The 24,355-nt window shown below is 40.5% G+C and overlaps 1 protein-coding gene across 6 annotated transcripts in view; it reads right to left on the bottom strand.

The window, feature by feature from the left end:
- Cryl1 (crystallin lambda 1) overlaps nucleotides 1–24,355 on the bottom strand; it is a 125,040-nt gene that overhangs the window by 23,670 nt on the left and 77,015 nt on the right. For all 6 annotated transcript variants that reach the window (XM_010633798.2, XM_033759882.1, XM_010633799.2 and 3 more), the window contains one exon: nucleotides 4,353–4,514. In XM_010633798.2, the coding sequence (XP_010632100.1) occupies nucleotides 4,353–4,514 (162 nt within the window). The remainder of the gene's footprint in view (nucleotides 1–4,352; nucleotides 4,515–24,355) is intronic.

Consider the following 24,355-nt stretch of genomic DNA (forward strand, 5'->3'; position numbering starts at 1 on the left):
TGTCCAAGGAGAGAGAAATGCCTTCACGAAGCAGACAGAACTTTGGGCAGAATTGTGGTTTATTAAAAGAAAATCATAACCGAAAATTGTAACCAACACATAACGTTCTACTCCCATCTCCTATGCTTATGGCTAATCCTGGTCTTCCCAGGAGAGGTCTCTGCAAGCAATTGTCTTATCGGCACTTCTCCTGACCCTGCTTCCCTGCAGCCTCTGATGATCTCCCATGCCAGTGTTAAGACAACGGTATCTCCCAAAACTTGGGATATCCTTTCTTCTTCCATGTTGCACCTCAAACATCTGCCTCCCCAGCCTAAACCCTTTCTTGCTCCAGCAGTCAGCAGGCCTATCAGCACGACCTGAGTCAGGAGCGGGTTACTGTTTGCAGGAGGGCCCAGAAGATACACTGGCCCAGGCCAGGATTTAATCTTTCATTTGGTTTACTTTAGTTTTCTTGGTTCACTTTGAGAAACTTTGCGATTCCCCACTGAGAATTATCAAACAGCCAAAGCAAATACTACTCATAGAGCCTGACCAGCCTTTCCACTGAGCCCAGCAGACCACAGCAACCCAGTTCCTACAGGGAAAGGAATGATAGCAGTGGCTGGGAGTGAGGAAATCTGATGTTTAACAGGAATAAAATTTCAGTTCAAGAAGACAAAGCATTCTGGAGATGAAAGTGGTAAACTTTATGGCATGTGTATTTTATCACAAGTTTTAAAAATGAATTAAAACCAGGTCTCTGATCACGTTCCTTCCAACTCAAAATTCTGTAGTAATCACCCACCACCCACTATAAGGGACACAGCTAACTACAACACTTGGGGCTCTTGATGATATGGCTCTTTGCATCCCACAAAATGGACCTCAACCCATACTTTTGTGTCCTGTAGACAAGCTGGGGGCTGCTGAGAAAAATTTGAAGGTGTCTCCAGCTGGGGTGATGTCACTCTGGCCAGAACATGATGGCCTTTGACTGATGAGGCCAATCCCTGTCCCAGGCTTCTCTGGTGATGGTGATCATTAATGTCACACAACAGAGAGAGGACAAAGTTGAAGGGCCTCTGCTGGACAGACTAAAGGACAGACAGGTTCCCTGGGACACTCATTCCTTTATTTGGGGCCTTCTACAAGGAGACATGCCCTCCAGAAATGGGGAAAGACATATACCCACGGAGGGAGGTACTTTCTGAAATGTCCTGGGAGATGTTCCCTGGCTCAGCCCAAGTAGCTGCATCTGGCTGGAGGCATAGAGAGGGGCTGTAGCTGCCAGGATCTGTAGGAACCAAGGCTGGGCCAGCACAAGGAAAGCATTCTTTGTCCCATCAGGGATCTGAAACAGAGCCCAGTGCATGTGATTGAAGATAGCACAGTGTGCCAACAGAGGCTTCCTTCACCCCCTCTCTGCGGATGGAACCAGCCAGCCCCACAGAGAAGTGGCGGGCCCTCCCAAGAGATAGCCTGGCCATTGACAATTCATCCACACGTCATGGGGGGTGGGGCAGGTCCTCTTCCCCTTCCCAGGACAAAGCACAGGCTAAATACACTGGGGTGGAGAGTATTGAATACCCCATGTTTTGAGACTTTCTGTAGCCAGTGCTCTCATCCCATAGAGAGAGCTGAAAGGAGTCTTCTGAACCAAAGCAGCACAGGCTTGGACCAAGCAGCAACATACAGATGCACAAGGAACAGACAGACACATACCCACCCCAGGAACAGCAAGCCCATCAGTCAAACATGTAATTCATCACCAAAACTAGGCTGAATGTCCTCCATGTCTGACTGGAAGATGAGTTAGAAAAGGCACAAGTGTAGGCAATATGTGGGGACACTCTCGGTGCAGTAGGGAGGAAAGCAGACCTGGTTGGATTCCAGGCAGTGCAGTACACAGCAGCCACCTGTGTGCCTCTGCCTGGGCTGCACCCCTGCAGGTAGTCTTGTCCACAGCAAGTACATACTCCCCTTTACTGCTATCTCCCTCAGGGTGCAGTGTTCTGCAAACCGAGACCAGGAAGGAAGAGAAGGGAAAGCTTGGGCAAGTGTGGCTATCAGAGGAACCCTGTGCTGCTCTGACCAATGACTGAGACACTAAAGAGAGGAATGCCCAGAACAGAGAAAATGGGCACATGAATACTCTTCTTTCTGGCCTTCCTTATGGCAGCATCTATAGCCACTTTTGCTGCTTCAGCCTAGGAAGCAACACTAAGGCCCAATGTAAACTACTCCAGAGCAAACAGCACACATCCACCAGGTGTTGCCTTGTGCTCACCCCCAAGTGTGGAAATGACCAGAAATCCTGTTCCCACCCCTGCTAAGGGTGCCCGAGAAAACATGTGGATGTCACAACATGCTGGCGAGAGGCTTCCCTGGGCAGGGGTGGAGACTGCAATCTTCTACAATTACTTAATATCCACTTTGTCAGGGCCCTTTGGGGGCATGAGCAAACTTCCTTTTCCTTTATCCTACTTTCCGATCAGGCAAAGATCACAGAGGACTGAAGAGCTGGGGCTGAGAGCTGAGTGCTAAGCTCTTCAACCTGGGCCTGGGAGACTGAGGTAATTTCTGGGATCCTCAAAGGCTATCAATGGTTCTCAATTATTTAGGGGTGCCTGTCCACCTTACTCAAAATGGCTTTCCCCCAATCCCCTGAGGCTGAAAATGATCAGTTCAAGTACAGAAAAAATACAGAAGTATAGGAGTAAGTAGGGACAAATAACAGGTTATCTGATTTGCTTTAGTTAACACTGGCTTTGGTTTAAAATACTCTACATAAATAATAAATTAATTTTTAAAATAAAGTTTGTGCTTACTAAACAGTATAAGGATGGGTCAAGAGGTGTGAGAGAGAGAGAGAGAAATGTCATCACTCAAGTAATTGACTGTCCTGCTGGGTATGACTGAGAAGAAAGTGAATCTGGAGTAGTCTCGCCCATCAGGTAGTTTAAAACTGAGATATGGCGATTTGTCTTGTCAAACAGCCTAAGATGTAGTTTCTGAACAATTTGATGTTTTTTTGTTTTGTTTTGGTTTTTTTTGGTACGGGGATTGAACTTGGGTCCTTGCACTTGCAAGGCAGGCCACCGAACCACTGAGCTAAATCCCCGGCCCTTGATGGTTTTTGAATAGTTTTTTTTAAAACTTACTTAGAAGGAAAAATATTCATTAGAAATGGGAAGCTTTCTTATAAGCAAAGTGAAGCAATCTAAGTAAGCAGCTTCCAGTTTCCCAGAGCCTCCCCCAAATCTTAAACACTCCTGGTCCCAAGCACTTCAGATAAGGGATGTTCAACCTGAATTCCTGAGCCTTCCAAACTTCCTCTTTACCTGATCTCCCAAAGATGATGTTTCCTCACCATCCTGCGGCCCTGTGCACATGCTCGGCTTAGGGTTTTATTTATGCCCTTCCCTAGCTCCTAACACTCTTCCTCTCTTCAGCCCCGTCAGACTCCAGCCAGGCAACCCCCGTACTCCGTGTGGGTTCTCCCCAGCCTTAGCCTTTGGTGACTGGGTGGTAGCAAAATGAGGGTGCCATTTTCCCCACCCCTATTATCATGGCTCAGGCTAAGCTGGCCTTTCCATCACTGTCCTGGCTCTCCACGGCCAAGCTAAGCTTACACAGTTGGAACTTCAGCTATATTCACTGAATGAACCCCGAGTCTCTGCCCTCATTCCCCTTTTCTTTCATTGATACATTAACCTCAAAAAGTTCAGGGTGCTCCCACGACAGGTGCAACCCACTGCCCAGCCTCTCCTGGGGAGAAAGTCTCCCCAGTTAATGACAGTGGACAGGGAAAGGGGAACAAGGGCTGAAAGCCAAATCTCCTCAATCAGAATCTCAGGAGTGAGACCCAGAATCTGACTGTTAATAAAACTCATCCCACTCTGAAGTGTGTTCAAGAACTACACTGGATAAATGAGATATCTACAAAATCCTTCTTGGTGTACATATTTTTAAGGTAGCACTTTTTCCTTGGTGGTGGACTTACTTATTTAATAGTTTGCCTTCTTGGCTATATGATGAGTTACTTGAGGCCTCAAATATTGCTCATTCCATGTGTGTAGACAAAAATCCAAGAAAGTTAAAATATATTCTTTCTTAAAATACTGGTATTATCTCAATAAAGCAATTCAAAATTCAGAGGGATTTGTTAGAATTTATTGCCCCCATCCAAAATGGGGTGAGATACAATACATGCCCCAGGTTTACTTTTTTTAAAAAAAGCAGTGCCTGCTACATTACCCAGGCTGGCCTCAAACTCCTGGGCTCAAGTGGTCCTCATACTGCAGCCTCCAGATTAGCTGTGATTATAAGCATCCTCCACCACATCGTCTCCTTGGGTTTAAAATACTTACAGGATGAGCCACGATGCACTGTTTCACATGTATCAAACCAGCAAAGAGTTTAGAAGGCAGGAGGCAAGAGCTTGAACTGCTTAAGATGACCCTGTCATCCACAATGCGATCTAGCTGGGAAAAAATCTTCTTCTTCAGTTCTAGGTTTTCCGGAACACATTCCTGAAAGAACACATTTAAAGGACAACTTATGATTTCTGGACAGAGCAAGGTCCCAAGCAAGACACTGCATGTTCACTACATTCCTAAAGGGACACAGCTTGAAAAGCACAAGGTTCAGAACATACCACCCCAACATAAGGCACTTAGGCATTTGAGAAAACAGCTGAAACAGGAAGGTCTCCCTGAAGTATTCTCACCTTTCTCCCCTGAAGCCAGCTGTCAGAAAGTTATCTACCTGCCCCCAAAGCAGATCATAAGACCCTAATGTAAGAGGAAAAGAGCATCCTTGTCTCTGAAGACACAGGGTCACAGGCAAGAATCCAAACACGTGCCTTGCTAATTTCCCCAGCTGTGACTATTAGGTCAGACGCCCTTGTGCAATCACACCCGTGTAGCTGTCCATTCTTCATCAAACCTGAGTATAAAGGATGCAAGATTCCCTGTTTCTTTGGGTCTTGGTTTCTAAGTTCTCTGTCATATAAAATTTATTTTAAATAAACTGGATACTTTTCTCTTATTAATCTGAATTTTGTTATAAGGCCTCAGGCTTGAACCTTGAAGTGGGTACAAAAAAGATCACTTTTTCTCCCCTATAAACCACCAGTGAAATTAAAGAATGGAAAAGGCCACTAAAAACATCTTGAGCCCCCTGGAAAGGGAGTGATCAGTATCAGTACTTTCTATTTTTGCATAGGCCTGAAAATTCTCACCAGCAAAAGCCTGCTGGGGGGAGAAGGTAGAGCATCAGTGGTAGAGCATTGCCTAGCACATGCAAGATCCTGGGTTCAACCTCTGGCATCACACATAAGTAAATACCTAAATAAATAGAGCAATGAAGTCTGCCAACTGAAAATTTTCACCATAAAAAGTGTGCCAGCTATATGGGGACAGATCCCACAACAGAACCCACAACAACAGTCCCAGCAAAGTGCTGCAAACCTCAATGGTGTCATCATACTTTTCCTACCTTCCCCTATCTATTCTGACCATTCAATCAACTGGTCTTCAAGAAAAAAGCTCATCTTCGTGAAATAAAGACACATAATTCCCAAAAGGTTCCCTGAGGATCCATCTCTAATTGGGAGTCCTTTTGCAAAAGACCTTTGTTTCTAATAATTGAAAACAACTTTAATAGGGGTGGGGGTGGGGATAGAGAAATAAATTTGGATTAATTACTGCAGATAACAACTGCTCAGACCCTCTAATTACAAAGCTGGACGACAGTGAGATGACAGCCTCACGCAGCCAGCACAGGCCCACAGGAAGGCATGGTCCTAGGTACATGACACAGTGGCAGGTGGGCCCCACCCTGACATGGATGTGAGCAAATAGGAGTGGATGTTCATGTGGCTTCAAGACCCTGAAGCACAAGGGTTGTCCTGCTGCTCTGCCACTCCTACCTCTGGGGATTACAACAGAGTGGGGTCCCTGCTAACCTGGGGGCAACAGCAGCTAGGGGTGAGGCAGCCTGGACTCCCACCATTCCCTGGTAACTTCAGCATCATGATTCTCACTATGATCCAATAGTCACCTATCAGTCTACTGGGTGCTTATCTAAAAATGCAATTTCTCTGGCCTCTACCCCAAATCTATTGAATCAGTCTGGGGGGGGGGTGTTGAGGGTGGAGCCTAGGCACCTGCTAATAACAAGCATCCTGGTGCTTCCCAAAGCTTTTGAAGCAGTATTTTCAGCTGTGCATCCAGTTTGAGTTCTCACTACCCTTGAAAAAAGTGGGCATCAAATGTACCCAACAGGATGTCCTCTCCACTGTCATTTCAGGGGTGCCCTCTTCCACCAAGGATGCCTTGAAGGGAAACACAGGTCTACTGGCTTTGTGGTCACTTCATGGCCTCTTACCACCTGGACGATTTCACTGAAATGTTAAATTCATGTATCGTTGAAGATAGTGAAAATAACCAGAAGAGTGCAACAATAGAAATTCAGTGTTGAAGTGCTTACTATAAGTTGTATTAACTACAATCAATCCTCAAAAATAAAGAAAAATCTTTCCAAGTTTGATTTAACTATATCTAATAGCTCATAATACTGTAGTATCTAACATATTGAAATCAGCTATGTGGATGTAGGACATATGAATTTACTTCTATATCATCTGTACGATTTTTTAAAAGATTTATTCATAGGAGGGGCGGTCCATATCATGTTTGTGTAGACTTTCAAAAAATATAATCAAGCCACATGAAATTGTATTAAGAACAAAAGGTCACATAAGCACCACATTTCAAAGACAAGAAAAAAATGGAGTCATTTAAGAACTGTAAAGCCCATTGTGTTAAATTCCCTTATCAAGAGGGGAAAAGAGCTACAGTAGCTGGCTGGTTGTATTGAGTCATTCCTGGATCAGTTAAGTCTGCAAGTTGGGTTAAGTTTAAATGGAGCCTTGTAGCCATGCCAGAGTCTGAGAATGATGCAGATCGCGTGTGAGCTAATGAAAGGGCCGTGGTGAATGGCCTCATTGTGAGGCTGTCATGCAGATTCTCCCCTGAAATCCTATGCTTTTCTTCAGATCGTCTGATTATCAGCGAGGCAAGACAACTTGAACCAGAGGAAACCCAAACCTGCTACAATTATGTAAGAGTTTTCAGTAGCACTTTGGCATGCAGTTTGCTTGTTCCTATTGCTGCTTTTAAGGGTAACCCACTTGTGTGGGATGTGCCAGGCCAGGGCTGTCATGCCTCTCCACATCACACCTTGAGGTCATTTCCTTACTTTTCACTCAGGCACTTTACTAGAGAATGGATGTGTGCCATGTAAATCAGAACCACAACCCTGGCTAGCAGCACATCCTTCAGTGTGGAGAGGATGCTGTCTTTCACTGGGCCCCTAAGAGCCTGGGAGGAAGGCCAAGAACAGCAGACACAAAGACCGGAGACCAGGGCAGCTCTGACTCTCTAACCCATCATTGGGAATCCACCTGCCTGTCTTCTCATCTCAGTGGTCTTTCAGGAGCCGTTGCCTGAGAAAGCCATCACGTGTGAAATGTTGGTAATAGATACTGCAGGCAGCAATCAGCCTGCCTTCACCTCTTTAAACTTTGGCAGCATCTCCCAAAACACTGATATTTGCTCAAAGCTTGCCTAGGTTTTGTTTTAAGGGTGGAAGATGCAACACATGCAACCACCTCCACGGTCATGACCACATTTTGACAAGCAAATGAAAGATCTGGGAAGTAAAGCACAACAAAATTTCTCAGGTATTAATGTGCATGAAAAGGAGCCTCCTCCTCCTCCCTCTCATTGGCTCAGCAGAAGCAGGTGACAGGTGAGGTTAAGTTTCAACACATTCCCTTTCCCTTCCTCCAGAAAGGAAGAAACTTAACAATGGTATTGCAAGTATAACTATTAATTCTAACTTTTAAAAAGTGAGTCATAAATAAATGTCCCTGTTTTATTAAAAGTACACAGATAGTTTTTAATTCATAAGGACTCTGCTTTGGAAATCAGCGCAGCCATGGCAAGACAGCTTACTGATTCCCCAGGTCAAGGAAACACTTTGGAAGTTTACCTGCTATGTGCAACACATATTTTCCAAAAGTGTAATTGGTAAAAAGAAAATTGTGTTGAGCCCCTACCATCAATCGAGGCATTTTAAATAGGCATCCTGTCACTAAAAAAATTTACATTCACTAGTACAAAATATCTGAAGTTATCTTCAGTGTGCTCTCCAGAAAGAAACCCCAAATTGGAAGACTTCAGTGCTCAGATATCAAAATGCAAAGAAGTTCAGTGACCATTTTAAAGGGGGAGAACAACATGGCAGGAAAGCATAGGAAAGCTATACTCCTGTTGCAATCATGGCAGAGGATGAAAGCAATCTGCATTATAGCCTCCATTAGCCCAATCTCTATAACAATCTGTCTAATTAACATTGTGCATTCCTTCTCAAAGTTTCTCCTAAGAGCACAATCTTAAAATTCTATCAGATTAATAGACTGCTATAACTGGACATAAAGGGCAGGGGGAGTAGGGCAGGGAGGAAGTAGAAGAAGAAGGGACCATTTTGGTCCAGAGTATAATATGTTAAGAAAAAAGAAAGGGTGAGGTACATTAGTTTTCAACATCACTGGTAATCAGTGGCACTGTACCCTAACTAAAGGCTCATTTTATTTTCTCAAAAATCAAATTTAAAAATGGAAAGCCTATTATAAACATTAAGATAACTCTACAGGTATTCAGAACAAATTATACCTAATCAAAAGAGACCTTTCTGAACCAAAGATCAGTGCAGAGTGTATTCAGGAGTTGACTTCCTGAGGCTTAGGTGTTCTACCTGGGGGGATCACTGCCACTGGCTTTCAAGAGCAGTCCTTTCTCGGTGACCGCAAGGGGCCACAGGGAACAGCGTGTACAGGTGTCAATGCTACCTGCTTATGTGACTATCCCATGATATTTTCCTCATTCCAAAGATATTCTGGGATATCATCCTCATTCCAAGAATATGTTTGTATCTTTTGTGAAATCATTTGTTTATAATTTAAATGCTTCACATGAAAAAATAATAAATTTAAATAGTTTACTGAAGGCTGTAGTTATCATATAGTTTTATTGCATTTCTAATAATTCTAGTGAGAAAGCAGCAAGATTTTTTTTAAGCCAGGGTTATTTTGTTTTTAAACATAGAGTTAGGAATAGCATGAAACACAAAATTGTGAAAGATTCTTGAATAAGGAATGAATTTTTAAGAAGTAGAAGGATTTTGGTAAGAGTGGCCAGTAATCACTATTCTCAGTGAGAAATAGCATTGAGTTGTGGTTGGCAAGTGAGACTCAGAGAGGGTTACACAAGTTATTTTTATGTAACTTATTTTTCTGTCTCTAGACTGGACAGACTGATTCATTTCTATCTACGACTTCTGTTCATGGTAAGGCAATTCACAAAGCTACAAAGAGCACAGGGTGAACTGCTTGTGCTTGGGGGAAAAAACATAGAAATTAAAGTGTAGCTGCTGTGGACTAAACTGCGACTCCCTCATATGTTAAAGTTTTAATGTCTAATGTAACTGTCCCTAGAGGAAGGTCTCTAGGAGGAAAATAAAGCTAAAGGAAGTTATGAGTGGTACCTTAAAAAAAAACATAGAAATTAAAAGACACTCTTTTTAATGAGAGAAATTTAACTAGGTGTTTTTAGCCAAAACTCAGAGCCTTAATAAACTTATCTTAGTATTGATTTGCATAAAAGAGCTGTTTGTATTTGATATACAGTATTTTGTTAGGATAAGAAAACTCTAGGCTTTTTTTTTTTTTTTTTTTTTTTTTTTTTAGTTCTGGTAGCATAAAACTAGTTTCATTTGCAACCATAATAATCATAAAAGAGTTGTATCCTATTTTCAACAAGAATAACATCTTCAAGTCAATAGTTATATGTACCTTGAGTCCATCTGTCCATGGTAGAAAAGAACAATGAAGCCATTTATGACTACAATTGCAAAAATGCAACATATTTTTAAAAAATTATTCTAAAGGCAGTTTTTCTCATCTTAAAGTGATACACTCTCTCTAGATGCTGGGATAGAAAGTCTGCAGTAAAAGGAAACTGGTATTTTAAGAATAGAGATTTTTAGGCTTAGTCATACTTACAGGCTTTAGGTAGAAATTTCATAGCTTTTTCTAGAAGACATTCTAGATATTTCCATTATTTTTAAAAATCTACATAATTATCTTTTTTAGCCACAGCATTAGTTTTATTTAGGTCTGAAAGTGAAATGTTATGTTTGCCTCTTTTCCTGATTCTTATCTGCTCAGTCTTTCTTCTTTATCCATGTTACTAAAAAGAACCAAATTTTTACTGTTCTTTTTCTTTTACTTTTTTTTTATTTTTTAGGTACTGGGGCTTGAACTTGGGACCTTGCACTTGCAAGGCAGGCGGTAGGACCCCTGAGCTAAATCCCCAGCCCCCCCCAAAAGAGTTTATTAATTCTGCCTGTTACAATAAGCATGTCTCATTTTATTTTAAATTGTTTTCTTATAAAAGGCACTCAAGTTGACTTTTCTTTAATGGTCCTTATTTGATCTTCTCTTTAGCTCAAGAGTTTCTCATAAAAACAGTCTAGACTTCACTTTTCAATATGATTCTGGTCTGCAGCAATATGAGTCAACTCATGGAGTCATAAGTGAATTAATAGACATTTTGATTGCTCCTTCCTGTTATTCCTCTACACCAGGGTCTGCATGAAGAGGCACATTCTACAGCCCCAGGTATTTAACTGAGTCTTCCCTGCCCTGAAACCACAAAATCTGCTGAAGGTATCCAGGGCACAGAAGGTGGAGTCCCAACCTCAAAGGTGGACCTTATATGGACTCACAAAATGGAGACAACTGGGATTCTGTGGCATGGCTCTGTGTGATATTATCATGAAAACAGTTTGAGTTTTGACCACAGTTCCTGGTCCATAATTCTGTCCCCAAAGGAGGCTGTAAAAATCAGAATTTTTCTCCCACAAAGCAGGTCATAAAAACTAATCTTTCCCTGCCTTGAACTGGCCATTAAGAAACCATCTGACCTATCTTGTCTGATCCTAGGTGACAAGGCTTTTCTCATTCCAGTGGGGTCTTGCTTCAAAGTCAGGAGGGAGAGGGCCACACAGAGAGGCCGAGCAGAAGGCTGGTAGCATTTTTGCCTGATCACATTTTTACATGGTTGTTTATGCTTCAATTATGCCATACAATGAACCATAAAAGCGCAAATGACAGGGTTCCGAGACTTTCTGGACACTGGGATGTGTGGAGTGTCCTGAAGGAGGACCATCTGGAGAGGGTAGAGAAACTGCATGTTTTCCCTGACTCCCACACCTCACCCCATGCGTCTCTTCATCTGCCTCCTTTGTGATATCCGTTATAATAAATCAGTAAATGTGTTTGCTTGAATTCTTTGTCACTGAGCTTATTAATCAACTCAAAAGAGGGGGTTATAAGAATCCGAATATATAGGCAATTGGTTCAGGTAAACACACCTGGAACCTGGGGCCAGAAAAACAGGGACCTAGGGGACTTGAGCCCTCTACCCTTGGGACTGGACACTGCCTCTGGGTAGGTAGTGTCAGACCTGATGGAGGTAAGAAGACACTAGCTGGTATCTACTGCTGCAGTATGAACGACTTGCTGGGGGCAGGGCACATCCCCAGGGAGCAGTGATTGCCACCTGAGAGCAGAGGAAAACAGATGCCTTGTTTGTGACTGACACTATACTGCTTAACAAGTCCTGATATTTTACTTCCCATCAGGAAAGGCAATGGATAAATTCAGAAAAAGAAAGTTAATGTAAATGCATATATGTATTTATTTATTTGTTCATCTGTGTATTGAAAACTGACCTCTAGCCTACAATAGAATTTAACTAGAATTAGTACTTTACCAGCTTTCCCCACAGGTAACCACAGGGCTACAAAAAAGAGAAAATACATAGGACTCTAAGAACAAAAGTGGTCATGCAATTCCATATGAATGGGGCGGGGAGAGACAGCAGCAGTGATAGAGATAGAGACAGAGAGCGCTAATAAATTTTCTCCCACAAACTGACTGGTTCCAGCAGTAGAAATAGAAATAGACCAGAAAACTAGTCTTCCCTTTACTAATACTGGATATTTCTGTACAAAACAAGTCATCCTTTGAAATGAAGAGCTGTGTTATCAGGAAAAGTAAGGAAAAGCACCAGGTAGGTAAACAAGGAAGCTGAAAACCAAAGCAGCCAGCATAAGAGCCACCCTAGGGCCATTGGGGAGGGAGTAGATTTCAATGTCTGTGGATAAGGGATCAAAAGCCTTCAGAAGGGCTGAAACCATGAGTCATACGATTTAAGGAACTGGAACCAGATCTATAGGACTCACCAGGACCCTCAAAAGACTGAATTTTCAAGGACCTGGTCCAGGAGTTTAAATAAACAGCCCCCCTACTGAGGGTGGAAGGTGAACAAGCTAGTCGAGGTCTGGGCTCCACCTGGGAAGGTCACAGGGTAGAAGAAGGGTAAATTAAAATGTGTTCCTGAATTTGACCCAGTGTGGCATTCAGAGTTATACTGCACACAGAGTCTGCATACATCCAAGTCAAGAAAGCAACACAAAAATTGCTCTTTGGCTACTGACACCTTAGTGGGTACAAACTCAGACTCTAGAGGGATACATTCTGAAAGAGGTGACTTCATCCTTCAGTTTCACAAAATAAGAGCCCCACTGAAAATACAGGAGCTAAAATTATGAAACCACCTAGGCAGAGTAAAGATAGGACCTGAAAACAAAGAGTACTCTCATAGAGTAAGAAAAGTACCAAAAGGAATGAACCCAGAAAACATGCAGATTAGAAAAAGCACTAATTAGGAACATTTTAGAAATAAAGTCACTGAAATTTTAAAAATTTAATAGGTTAAGCAATTGAATAAACATAGCTAAAGAACAGATTGCTAACTAGAAGATAGGGTTAAGGAAATTATACAAAGACAAAATCTGTACAGTAAAAACAGATATCAAGGAGAGCCAAAGAAATCCATCACTGTCGCATAACATTTTAACATTTTAATTATTGACAGTATAATCATAGAAACATTCAGTAAGCACATGGTAGAAATGAAAAACAGTAACTTTGAGCTATTGGACATATAAAGAGCTATGGCTCATCTACTAAGAAATACATTCTTTTCAAGAATACAAGGCATAATTGCTGTGAGTTTGAGATCAGCCTGGGCTACATAGTGAGTTCCAGGTCAGTCTCAACTATATAGTGAGACCCTGTTTAAAAAAAAATTTTTTTTTAAATCCCAGCCGAGCGTGGTGGCGCATGCCTGTAATCCCAGCACTCGGGAGGCTGAGGCAGGAGGATCGCTGTGAGTTCCTACATAGTGAGTTCCAGGTCAGTCTAGACCTAGTGAGATCCTGTAAAAAAAAAAAAAAAAAAAAAAAAGAATTCAAGGCATATTTATACAGTGCTTATATTAGGGCATAATTCAGACTGTAATAATTTCAAAGATTCTTATCACATAAACCAGTCTCTATAACCACAATGCAATTAAGACAGAAATTAATATTTTAAAATCATCCTTTAGACTTGGATATTTAAAAATATACTTCTAAATAACTTTTTTGTTTGTGGCTATATTTGTAGTTCCGAGGATATCATCTGACACAAACAAGATTTCAGTATGCGCTTGTTGAATCAATGAATTAATTAATGAAAAATTCTGTTATTGTAGTAGTTGGTTTCATGTAATATTCCCAACTTGCTCACTTTACTCATTTATTTGAAAAGAATGGAAAGAAATACAAAATACTACCGAGATAATAGTTTTAGGATGATGAGATTAAAAGTTACTTTTTCTTGTTTTTCAATATTTTTTATATTAACCTTAAGGCAGGGCAATGATTAAGAATAGTGTCAAGCACAATGGAGGGCTTGAGATTCTATCCTATCCATGTGCTAGTATTATGGAGCATGGGAGAAATCACGGGACTCCGAGGTCTGAAACCAAGAGCTGTATCACGTACAGGGTATTGAGCAGCATGAGTTTCCCATTCACATTAGTCTCCCTCATCCCCAAGTCTCATGGGAATGATGTGAAGTGAGATTCTTGGTTTGTGTAACAGTGGAGGAACTCTGAGCTTAGAAAACATAAATATTTTAGAACTGACTATAAGCAAACCCACCGGCCCCTGGCCCCAGAAGTAGCTCTGTTTTCCAAGCCTGTTACTTAAACAAACATCTCTGAAAAGATGATCCTAAACCACAGGACAGTCAGTACCTCTGCTCACAAGAGTGCAGAAACCCAAGACTTGCCATGGAGAACAAGCATGCCATGCTTTCAAGCAGCCAGCCCTTCATGTCACTAAGAAAAAGTGTTTTCTAGGCTCTTTTTCCCAGGTGCACTAAAACAAACAAACAAACAAAAGTACATGATATAGTTTTGGCCCATAGATAAATCTGAGGATAAACTAAAATTCTATGCTAGTCCTAAATATTTAGTCTAAGAAAGGAAAGCACTTCCTTCCCACAGAGGATTTTGAAGGATTTCTCCAGTGGTAAGACTCTAATCAATGCAAAGCTCATCCTGGCAAAACAATTGTGAACACATACCCCACCTACAGGTATGTATTAGTCACAGCTTCTAGGTGAACAAAATTACGATCCTTGATTAAAAATGTAACAACTTCTGAAGCCATGAGTCACAAGTCTTAAAAGAGGATGAGTTCTATTTTGAGAACTGAGAACTTGTGTCAGCAACTTTTCACCCTGCCATTGGTCATCACTCGAATTACTGGTCTAGTTAGTTCTAACCTTTCTGCTAAGTTGGGGAGCTCAATTCCCTCAACACAGAATAATCTCTCTTCTTTCAAACATGTACAAGTACAAATGTACATCAATGAGGGTCTTTTACCAAGCCATATATATCATTAAATCAGGACTAAAACCAAAATCTACTAAAAGCCCTTGGTTTAAAGATTAGTAAACTAGTTAGGCATGTGTTATGTGTCCATATCACAGCTTTTCGGAAGGCAGAGCAAACCAAGTTGCTTTGAAGCTTCACATAATATACAAGTGGAATCAGATATGTAGTTATATGTGTCTCATCAATATACTCACTTAGCAATGTTATTAGCTGAAAATCTCTAAGAAAAATCAAAGACTTGACCAACTGGTTAGTAATATCCACACATCTGCCCATCGTTTAATCTATCAATTGCCAGAAAACTTCCTTGGTATTCCCATGATAAGCCCACCAACTACTAAGTTCAAAAAAGAAAGAACACTTTGCTGCACGTTAAAACCATTTATAACGTAGCTTGAAATCTTTTTAATGATCATTTATTTTAGTGCTATTTATTCCAGAAGGACAACCAGCACTGAAGTGTTTTGTTCCATGTTACAGGTGCTATTGGTGCTCAGGACAGACAGGTTACCCTGGCCACAGGTAATCCTTCCAGTACATAATGAGGCCCAGTGACTTTCAGTCCACTTAGTATTGCTATCTGAAGCCATACAGTTCTCAAACAGGAAAAACTAGTAAGTATGACAGAGGTTCCTTGTGACATTAAGGATCAACCTACATTCTAACTGCTTCAGTATGTAGTATAAATACTAGAGTTTTAATTCACTGAGGTGAATGGAGACAGGCATCAAATAAAAGTCTCTTTACTGAGCTGAAATAAAGGGAATTGAACTAAAAACCTGTATGCCTAGGGGTATACTACTCGCCCCAGGAAATCCAGGAGCACGAAGAAGCCACTCTCAAGCACCAGGGAGAGGATCCCTACCTAAGAGGAAGCCTAAACAGATCTTTCCCCAGGCTGACAAATGCAAGTACCTGCAGAATACTGCTGGGAGGGAGAGAAAAGGAGAACATGAGGAAAATGCAAAGGGAAAACCAGAAGCCAAGGGTAGACATACTGAGGGAGAAAAACCCACAAGATCCTCTAGCCAACCAGTCCTCATATGAAACACACAGTATTGCTAGAGGAATCGGAAATCTTTAATGCACCTAGGGTAACAATAACAACCACAAACCTTAAACCTTGCCTAACCTTTAACTAGATTAACTCAAACCCCTACAATGAAAGTCTAACAGAAGGAAAGGTGAGCCAGTTCCCAGACATTAAAAACTGCCTCAGCAGGGGCCGGGGATTTAGCTCAGCGGTTCAGTGGCCTGCCTTGCAAGCACAAGGACCCGAGTTCAATCCCTGGTACCAAAAAAAACACACCAAACAAACCAACAACAAAAAAACTGCCTCAGCATCTATTGCCCTGCTCAGGATGGCTGTGACTCAAAAACAAAAAGTTATAAAGCATATGAAAGAGCAAGAAAAACAACACCAAGAAGGCAAAGTGATCATCAGAAGCAGACTCAGATAAAAATCAGATATTGGAACAATCTGGTGATAAATTTTAAATAACTATGATTAATATGTTAAGGCACTAATGAAAAGTGTGGGCAATATGCAAATGCTCAGTTAACACAAATGCAGGAAAAGAAATAAAGATTAGGTGAGATAAATAGAAAAACTATTAATAAGATGTTATATTTAAGCCAATTCTATCAATAATCACATTGCATGTGAATCGTCTAAACACATCAATTCAAAGGCATTGATTTTCAGACTGTATAAAAGACTAAAATTTAACTTTAAACTATCTAAGATGCACACACACACACACACACACACACACACACACACGAGTTGCTGGCAGCATACCCTCAGAACTGATGTAGTTCTCATGAGACCCTAGCTAATTCTCAAAAGGAGGGTTTTTTGGGGGGGTTCTGGTTTTTTGAGACAGGGTCTCACTATGTAGTTGAGACTGACCTGGAACTCATTGTGTAGCCCAGGCTGGTCTCAAACTCACAGCAATCCTCCTATCTCAGCCTCCTGAGTGCTGGGATTACAGGCGTGTGCCACCACGCACAGCAAAAGGAGGATGTTTAAAAGACGAAACATAGCTCTTCCTGGTCTCTCTTTGGCTATCTTCTCATGTAATCTCTCCCTCTCACATATACCCACGCCACGATATCATTCACCAAAATGCGACACAGTCAAGCAGGCTCTCACTAGAGCCAGAGTGATTCTGTTTGGGCTTTCAACCTCTAAAACTGTGAGCTAAATAAATGTCTTTTCTTCACACAGTCCCCAGATTCTGGTAGTTTATTATAGCAATGGAAAGCAAACTAATACAAAACACATTTCTTCTAAACACTAAAGAAACATGCACTGGGACTGGGGATTTAGCTTAGTGGTTCTACCGCCTGCCTCGTAAGTGAGGACCCAAGTTCCATTCCCAGTACAAAAAACAAAACAACAAACAAAGAAAAAACCTGCACTGACTATTTAGATATCTGATAAAGTAGACCTAAGAACAAGGAATACTATCAGAGATGGAGAGGAGTAAACATAATGATAAAGTGGCCAGTGTTTCAAGAACTAAAACAATTCTAAATGTTTATGAACAAGATGGATAGGCGAGTACAGAGGATTTGTAGAACAGTAAAAATACTCTGATATTAGAATGATAGATGCATATCAAAATACATTAGTCCAAAAGACTATGGATCTTCTGGTCTATGGGTTTTATATCTCACTTTGTGCGGCTTTTTTACCTACAAGATGTAAGAACTGTGCTTTCTTTTAGACTGTCTGTTTTTAAAAATATTTACCCATATTGTGCTTAGTTTTTTCATGCTTGTTTATATTATGGGTGGAAGGGGACAGAGTAGAGCAGGAGTAGAAGACGGCTGGGTCCTACAGAGGAGCAAGGGCAGGCCATGAACAAAGAACTGATGAGACTGACCCTGTGCGGAGATAGGGCAGGGAAGGGAGACTGGAAACGGCAAGGGGCTGCTGCAATAGTCCAGGCCAGGAGCCTTAGTGATGCTCCAACTCGGGCAGCAACTGTATCAAGAATAATTTAATGCATGATTCAGTTTAGCAAAAATTAGGAACTCACTGTATGTAAAGAGGAGATGCCACACAGGCAACCAGTCAAGTGTGCAAAGATGGAGGTGCGGAGTGGCCTCTAAAATGGCGCGATGTCCTCTCCAGAGGTTGCTCACACACTCATGGTTAATGCTGCTGCTGCTGGATGTCTAGTTGTACCAAATATAGTCATGTATATATAAAAAATTATAATGAGTGACAGATTCATTCTTTATTGATCATATGATAAGATACAGAAGATACGGCTAATTATCAGCAGATTTCTCTTCTGTCTCTTCCTGGGAGCTAATTGTCAGGAGATTGCTTATACAATACATACATATACTTGTATATTGCTTACACCATACAAACATTATTGCTTACACAATACAAACATTGCACAACATATACATATATCAAAACATCACATGGCACCACATGAATATGCACAATTTTTGTATTTTAATGTATCAGCTTAAATATAAATTTAGGAAGAAGAAAATTAAAATGAATAAGCTGGGCAAGGTGGAATATGCTTATAAATCCCAGCTATTTGAAAGGCTGAGTCAGGAGGATAACAAATCTGAAATCAGTCTTGGCAATTTAGTGAGACTTTGTCTCAAAATATAAGATCAGATAAAAAAGAACTGGTGACGTAGCTCAGTTGCTTGCTTAGCATGCAAAAGACCCTGAGTTCAATTCCAGTACTAGGGGGAGAAAAGTCAAAGGAACCAGAAGAGCCAAAACAAACAATTTTGAGAAATATCAAAGTTGGATGATTCCATAATTTCAAAACTTACTATACAGCTAGTAATTAAGAAAGTACAGATTTATTATGTGCATGGCATCATCACAGGAAAGAAAAATGGATATCCAAAAAGCTCAGTGAGAGCAATAACCTATACTGTCTTCACTGGGGACAGAGAAGGGTTGTAGGCAACTTAAGGGATAGCAAATTATTTTGGAAGAAAAATAAATGGACCCTCAAAAGAACATATTCTTATTCTTATTCTCAAACAATATATTCTATATACAGAGGGAAAATGAAGAGACAAATCACAAAAAAAAGGAGAAAATGTTTGCAAATCATGTTTCTAACAAAGGACTTATATCTAGAATACAGAAAGGCCTCTCAAAGCTTACCAGTAAAATAAACAGACAAATGTGTAAAAGGTGGACAATACATCTAAACAAAATTCACTACAACAATGTGATGCATGTCAAGCACATGGAAAGATGCTTATCATTAATGACTAGAAAAGTGTAAACTGAAAACATTTTTGGTAGATTTTTTTCTATTTTATATACATATAAAAATGGAGTTTTTTCCCTTTTAGCAAAATGATGTCTACATTATATATTGTTCAGAAATCTGCTCCCACCCTTTAATATCCCCAAACCCCTTTAACAGCTACATGGAACCTCATGGGTGAATGTACCAGGATAAGCATTTCCATGGGCATTCAGGTTATTTGTTATCACCAATAATTCTGTGATTAAATCTTTGTGTATACATGCAGTATTTTTGCAACCTAGGTTACCAGAGCATAGTTTAGTTTTTCATTACAAATTGTCAAATTACCCTATCTTTTGGTAAGATACTTGGTGGTACCAGTTTACCCTCCCAAAGACATTGTAAAGATACTCATTTCACTATGTCCTTAGGCAACTGTTCTCTCTTTTCTAACAGTTCATTGATTCAACAGTGTATTGAAGAGTAGCATATGTACAGGAGAGTGTACACATGATGAGTGCAGGCCATACGTGTTATTAGAGTAGGAACAACAGAGTCCTCTTGGCACCATGTGGCCCCCCTAACCTGCCTCACATGGACATCTACCCCCAGCCCTACCATGGGGCATTACCCTGCCCTTCACAGTCAGCTGTTGCTTCAGTCTTCATTTTCCTGAATATTTTAAGGTTTATCAGCTTTCTCATGTTCACTGTATACTTGGTTTTCCTCTTTGTGAATCGCCTATTCCTGTCCTTTGTCCATTTTTTGTATTGGGTTGTCTTTTTCTTATTGAGTTTTACATATATATATACATATATATGTATATATACATATATATGTATGTATATATACATATATTTTTTTTTCTTTTTGTAGTGGGGATCGAACTCAGGTCCTTGTGCTTGCAAGGCAGGCAGTGAAACCACTGAGCTAAATCCCCGGCCCTGAGTTATATTGTTTTAACAGGACTTAGTCATTGCAAATATTTTTTACCTGATCTGCTGCTTAGCATTTGATATTGTTCAAAGTGTCTCTTGCCCTACAGAACTTTAATCCTTACAAACCCAAAATTTCTTTTTCTGGTCCACGGGCTTTAGATCTCACTTTGTGAATCTCTTCTACCTCCAAAATGCAGGAACTATGCTGTCTTCTAGAACATTTGAGTTTTTTAAAATGTTTATTTAACCCATGTTGTGCTTTTTTTTTCATGCTTAGATACATAAAAATACAGTAATATATTGATTTTTATTTAAAAAGGCCTAGCAGTTCTGGATACTTATCTCTTTCTACACACCTGGCTCGAGCACTAGAAAAATACTGTTGTTACTAATGTCAGGCAGACTTGGCCTTGCCCTCAAGCAGCTCAGAATCAAGCAGAGAAGCAGCCAGCTAACAAATTATCACAACACAGCAAGATCCATCGTACAACAAGGTCATGGAAAGAGCATAGTGGTGGGATAGAACCTGGTTTGTTTTATTTATGTGTTTGTTTATTTGTTTATTTATTTATTGAGACAGGGTTTCACTATGTAGCCCAGGATGGTCTTGAACTCACAGCGATCCTCCTGCTTCAGCCTCCTGAGTGCTGGGATTACAGACATGCGCCACCATGGCCAGTTGAATCTGATTTGTTTTAAAAGAATGTAAACACAATAAGAATGGACTTTCTCCAAGTCTTTAAATAGAGAAGATTTTTCTTTTAAAAAAATATAAAATGCTGTTTAGAAACCATTCACTCACTATTAACCATTCACACATTCACTATTATTAAGTAGTTTTGTTTAAATTAACAAAAAAAAGGTCTCACAGAAAGTATGGGACCTCTCTGAAAGAGAGACCAAACTCAAATGTGGACCTACATGGCAGCTTCCAGAGCTCAGTTCTGTAAGAAGATACAGTGACACAGGGACCAGCCCACAGAGGGCTGCAAGCAGTGCCATGCTGAGGAGCCCACCCTGTGTCCTATCAATAGGAGGAAAGATAAAAGAGTTCGAGACTATGGAGGACTGAGTCAGCATGGCCGATGGTAAAAAGAGAGAGGAAAAAGACCCATAACTAGTCCAGGCAGTAGGGTCATGCCAGGGTGGCTGGCTGGAGGCAAGGAGACTGCAGTCAAGGTCAACTCCCAGACAACTGGCTCCTGTGAACTGGAGGGTGATGGGACCCACGAAGTTGCTCAAGACTCAGGATGCAGATGAGAATCTTTGAGTGGGTGGATATCAGGACACATTTTCAGCACTCAAACAGTAAAAGCAATGACCAAATCTGTTGCTTGAAAACCCTGCAACATTAGCTCTGACAAGTTTGAGTGTTGCCCTAAAGAAAGTTCTGGAACACAGCCAGGCCTCTCAGGAAGAGAATATTCAATGACTTGCTGGTGTGAACATTTTCTTGGCACCTCCTCCACCTGGGAAACCATTACACACCAGAACCAACCATTTAGGAGCCCACATTTAAAATAATATCAAGACAGTTGTTTCATTCTTGGCCATAATCTCAAGGAGAGGTCACACATTTCACCCACTCAGCTTTGTTTGGGCCTGTGGCTATGGCCTCCACCCAAGGGTCTCACTGTAAGGGAGCCTCGCATTTGGCAGTTCTCTTAATTCTGGGCAACTACAGAGAAAGAGAGTACCGAGTTTAATCCTTCTCAAAGCAATGGAGCTTAGAATGTAGTTTTCCTACTTCTTGTAGGAAATGTGCCTTTGTATTTAGCCTTCATCATCAGAAACATAATCAAAGATATGTAAGCTTCACTTAAACATGAAAAAGAATAAAACTGTTGGCCTAAGTCACTCCCAAGCATTCCATGGTACCTAGCATGTGGTGAGTACTCTACTTGTCTTTTCATTTAATTTTCAGAGGAATCATGTTATAGTTTGGGTCTGAATGTCCTCCAAAAGCCTGTGTATCAAAGGCTCAGACCTTAGCTCTGGGAAGGTGGTGGAACCTTGGGGAGGCACAGTCTAATGAAAGGTCTCAGGTCACTGGATGCCCTCAGCAGGAATTGAGAGCCATGGCCTCTTCTTCCCCTTTGCTCCCTGTCCACCATACACTCCCACTGTGATGTTCTGCACTGCCACAGGCCTAAAGACAATAGGGCCGGCTGATCATGGACTGTGACCTGCATGTACTCACACCTGCCAGGAATCCTGTGCATGAGGCCTTTTTAAAAATAAGCATGCTTTTATCTCTACAAAAGTGATCCATGTCCGTTGTTCAAAACTTAGACAAAACTCACTTAAACTGCATCCCCATGATGAGTTACTCATCATAGACCCATGTTTTTTCCCATGTTTTCTTTGGAAAACAGGTCACTATACATACAACTTTGCCATCTGCCACTTTCCCATCATTGTGGCATGAACTTGAAGTGAAGTATAGTAAGACATACAATGCTGGATTTTATTCAGGAAAAAAAAATGACTGGCGCTTCTTTTTGTATGTAACTGAAGAGAATCAATTAGTATGAAGACTCAATGACAGCAGCTTTTTCCTTCAGCCTCCAACAGGCTGGAGAGATTTTTACCATGCCCTTTCTGAGACGGGCATAAATTGATCTCAAATACTATTTATTTCCTAATGTGGGTAGAGGATTTTCAAAAACAAAAGCTACCCATGCACTTGCTACCCTGAGAGCCCACTCTTACCCTTTGAATAAGAAGTGGTTATTTAATTTTAGTGATAAGCATAGCAATGTAAATTAAAACTATGGCCTGCCATATTTTACTGAACAGAGGCAAAAACTAAAGGAGAAGTGAAAAGTTAGTACAGTCGGAAACATAAAATGACTCATTCTGGACTTTACAACAATATGACATTATGCCATAGGATGACATCCACAGAAGCTGAAAACACACAATCCTCCCAGCCAGTTATGTGAACCCTGAGCGTATTTGTTCCATGTCTATGTCATGTCCACATGAAGGCTATAGGATGCCATTGTATCTAACAGCAAGAAGTTAGGAAAACCTAAGTGCCTATCAAATGGAGATTGTATACATTATAATTCAACAAATGACATAAAAATGAATAAAAAGCAGTTATGTCAATAAGAATAGATTTCAAAAGCAAGACAATGAAAAAAGCAAACTTCAAAAATATGATCTACATTTCTGCATATATGAATGTGCATTATAAAGTTACATGTAATATTTAAATAAGATTTAAAACAGACAAAATAACACTGCCATTATTTACAGATGGTCAGAAATATGTACCAAGAGTATAAACGTTTGGACAAAGAGGATACACATTAAATTCTGAGGTGATGGTTGCCTTTAAAGAGGGAGGAGAAATGGTATTGGCAAGGAGTTCACTGGGAACTTCAGTTATATTGATAGTGTTTTGTTTTAATGAATTAAGGAAGAATTAATGAGTAGAAAATAAATGCTGGCATTTGTTAGTTCAAGATGGTTAGATATGTGGAAACTACATTATTTTCTATACTTTTGTTTTTGAAATTTTTCATAATTGATGAAAAAATAAGGACATCAGGGTAAAGCATTTATGGATGAATATTAACATACCTTCAAAACATATAAGTTCTGCATCATATCAGTATCTCAGAGCAAGACAAAAATATAGAAAGCTCTCAACCTATTCTAAACAGCAAGTCTATTGCAAGACCAGGTAAGAACATCATAAAGACCAGCCCTATTCCTCATCCTATTTTGAGAGCTAACTACTTCTAATCATAAGGAGTGGTTTTTTCCCATATTTTTCTGTGCTCAAACATAACACACCATATATACCTACACATATGCATGCAGTTGTCCAGCCTTAAACTGTGACATACTGAGAAGACAAATACAGAAATGCAGATGGAGATCTGTAAATTGCTCTCTGAAATGTCACTTTTCAGTGACGTTTTTAAGTCAGTATGGATGGAGTTACCTCCTTCTATATGTTATACCACTATATGAATAGCTTCCAAATCTCCTTCTGGGAAACATTTAGATTGTTTTTAGTTTTTTTAGACATTACAAATAATGCTGTGATAAACATTTTAGCATGTACACGTTTGTGTAAATGGAAACTATTTAAAAATGCCAGATGGTGGCACACTCCTGTAATTCCAACACTTGGGAGGCTGAGCCAGGAGGATTGCTATGAGTTCGAAACCAGCCTGGGCTACATAATGAGTTCCAGGTCAGTGTCAACTACGTAGTGAGACCCTGTCTCAAAAAACCAAAAACCGAA

This window comes from Fukomys damarensis, unplaced genomic scaffold, assembly GCF_012274545.1.
Source record: "Fukomys damarensis isolate Sample0158 unplaced genomic scaffold, DMR_v1.0_HiC HiC_scaffold_38, whole genome shotgun sequence".
Classification (NCBI taxonomy): Eukaryota; Metazoa; Chordata; class Mammalia; order Rodentia; family Bathyergidae; genus Fukomys; species Fukomys damarensis.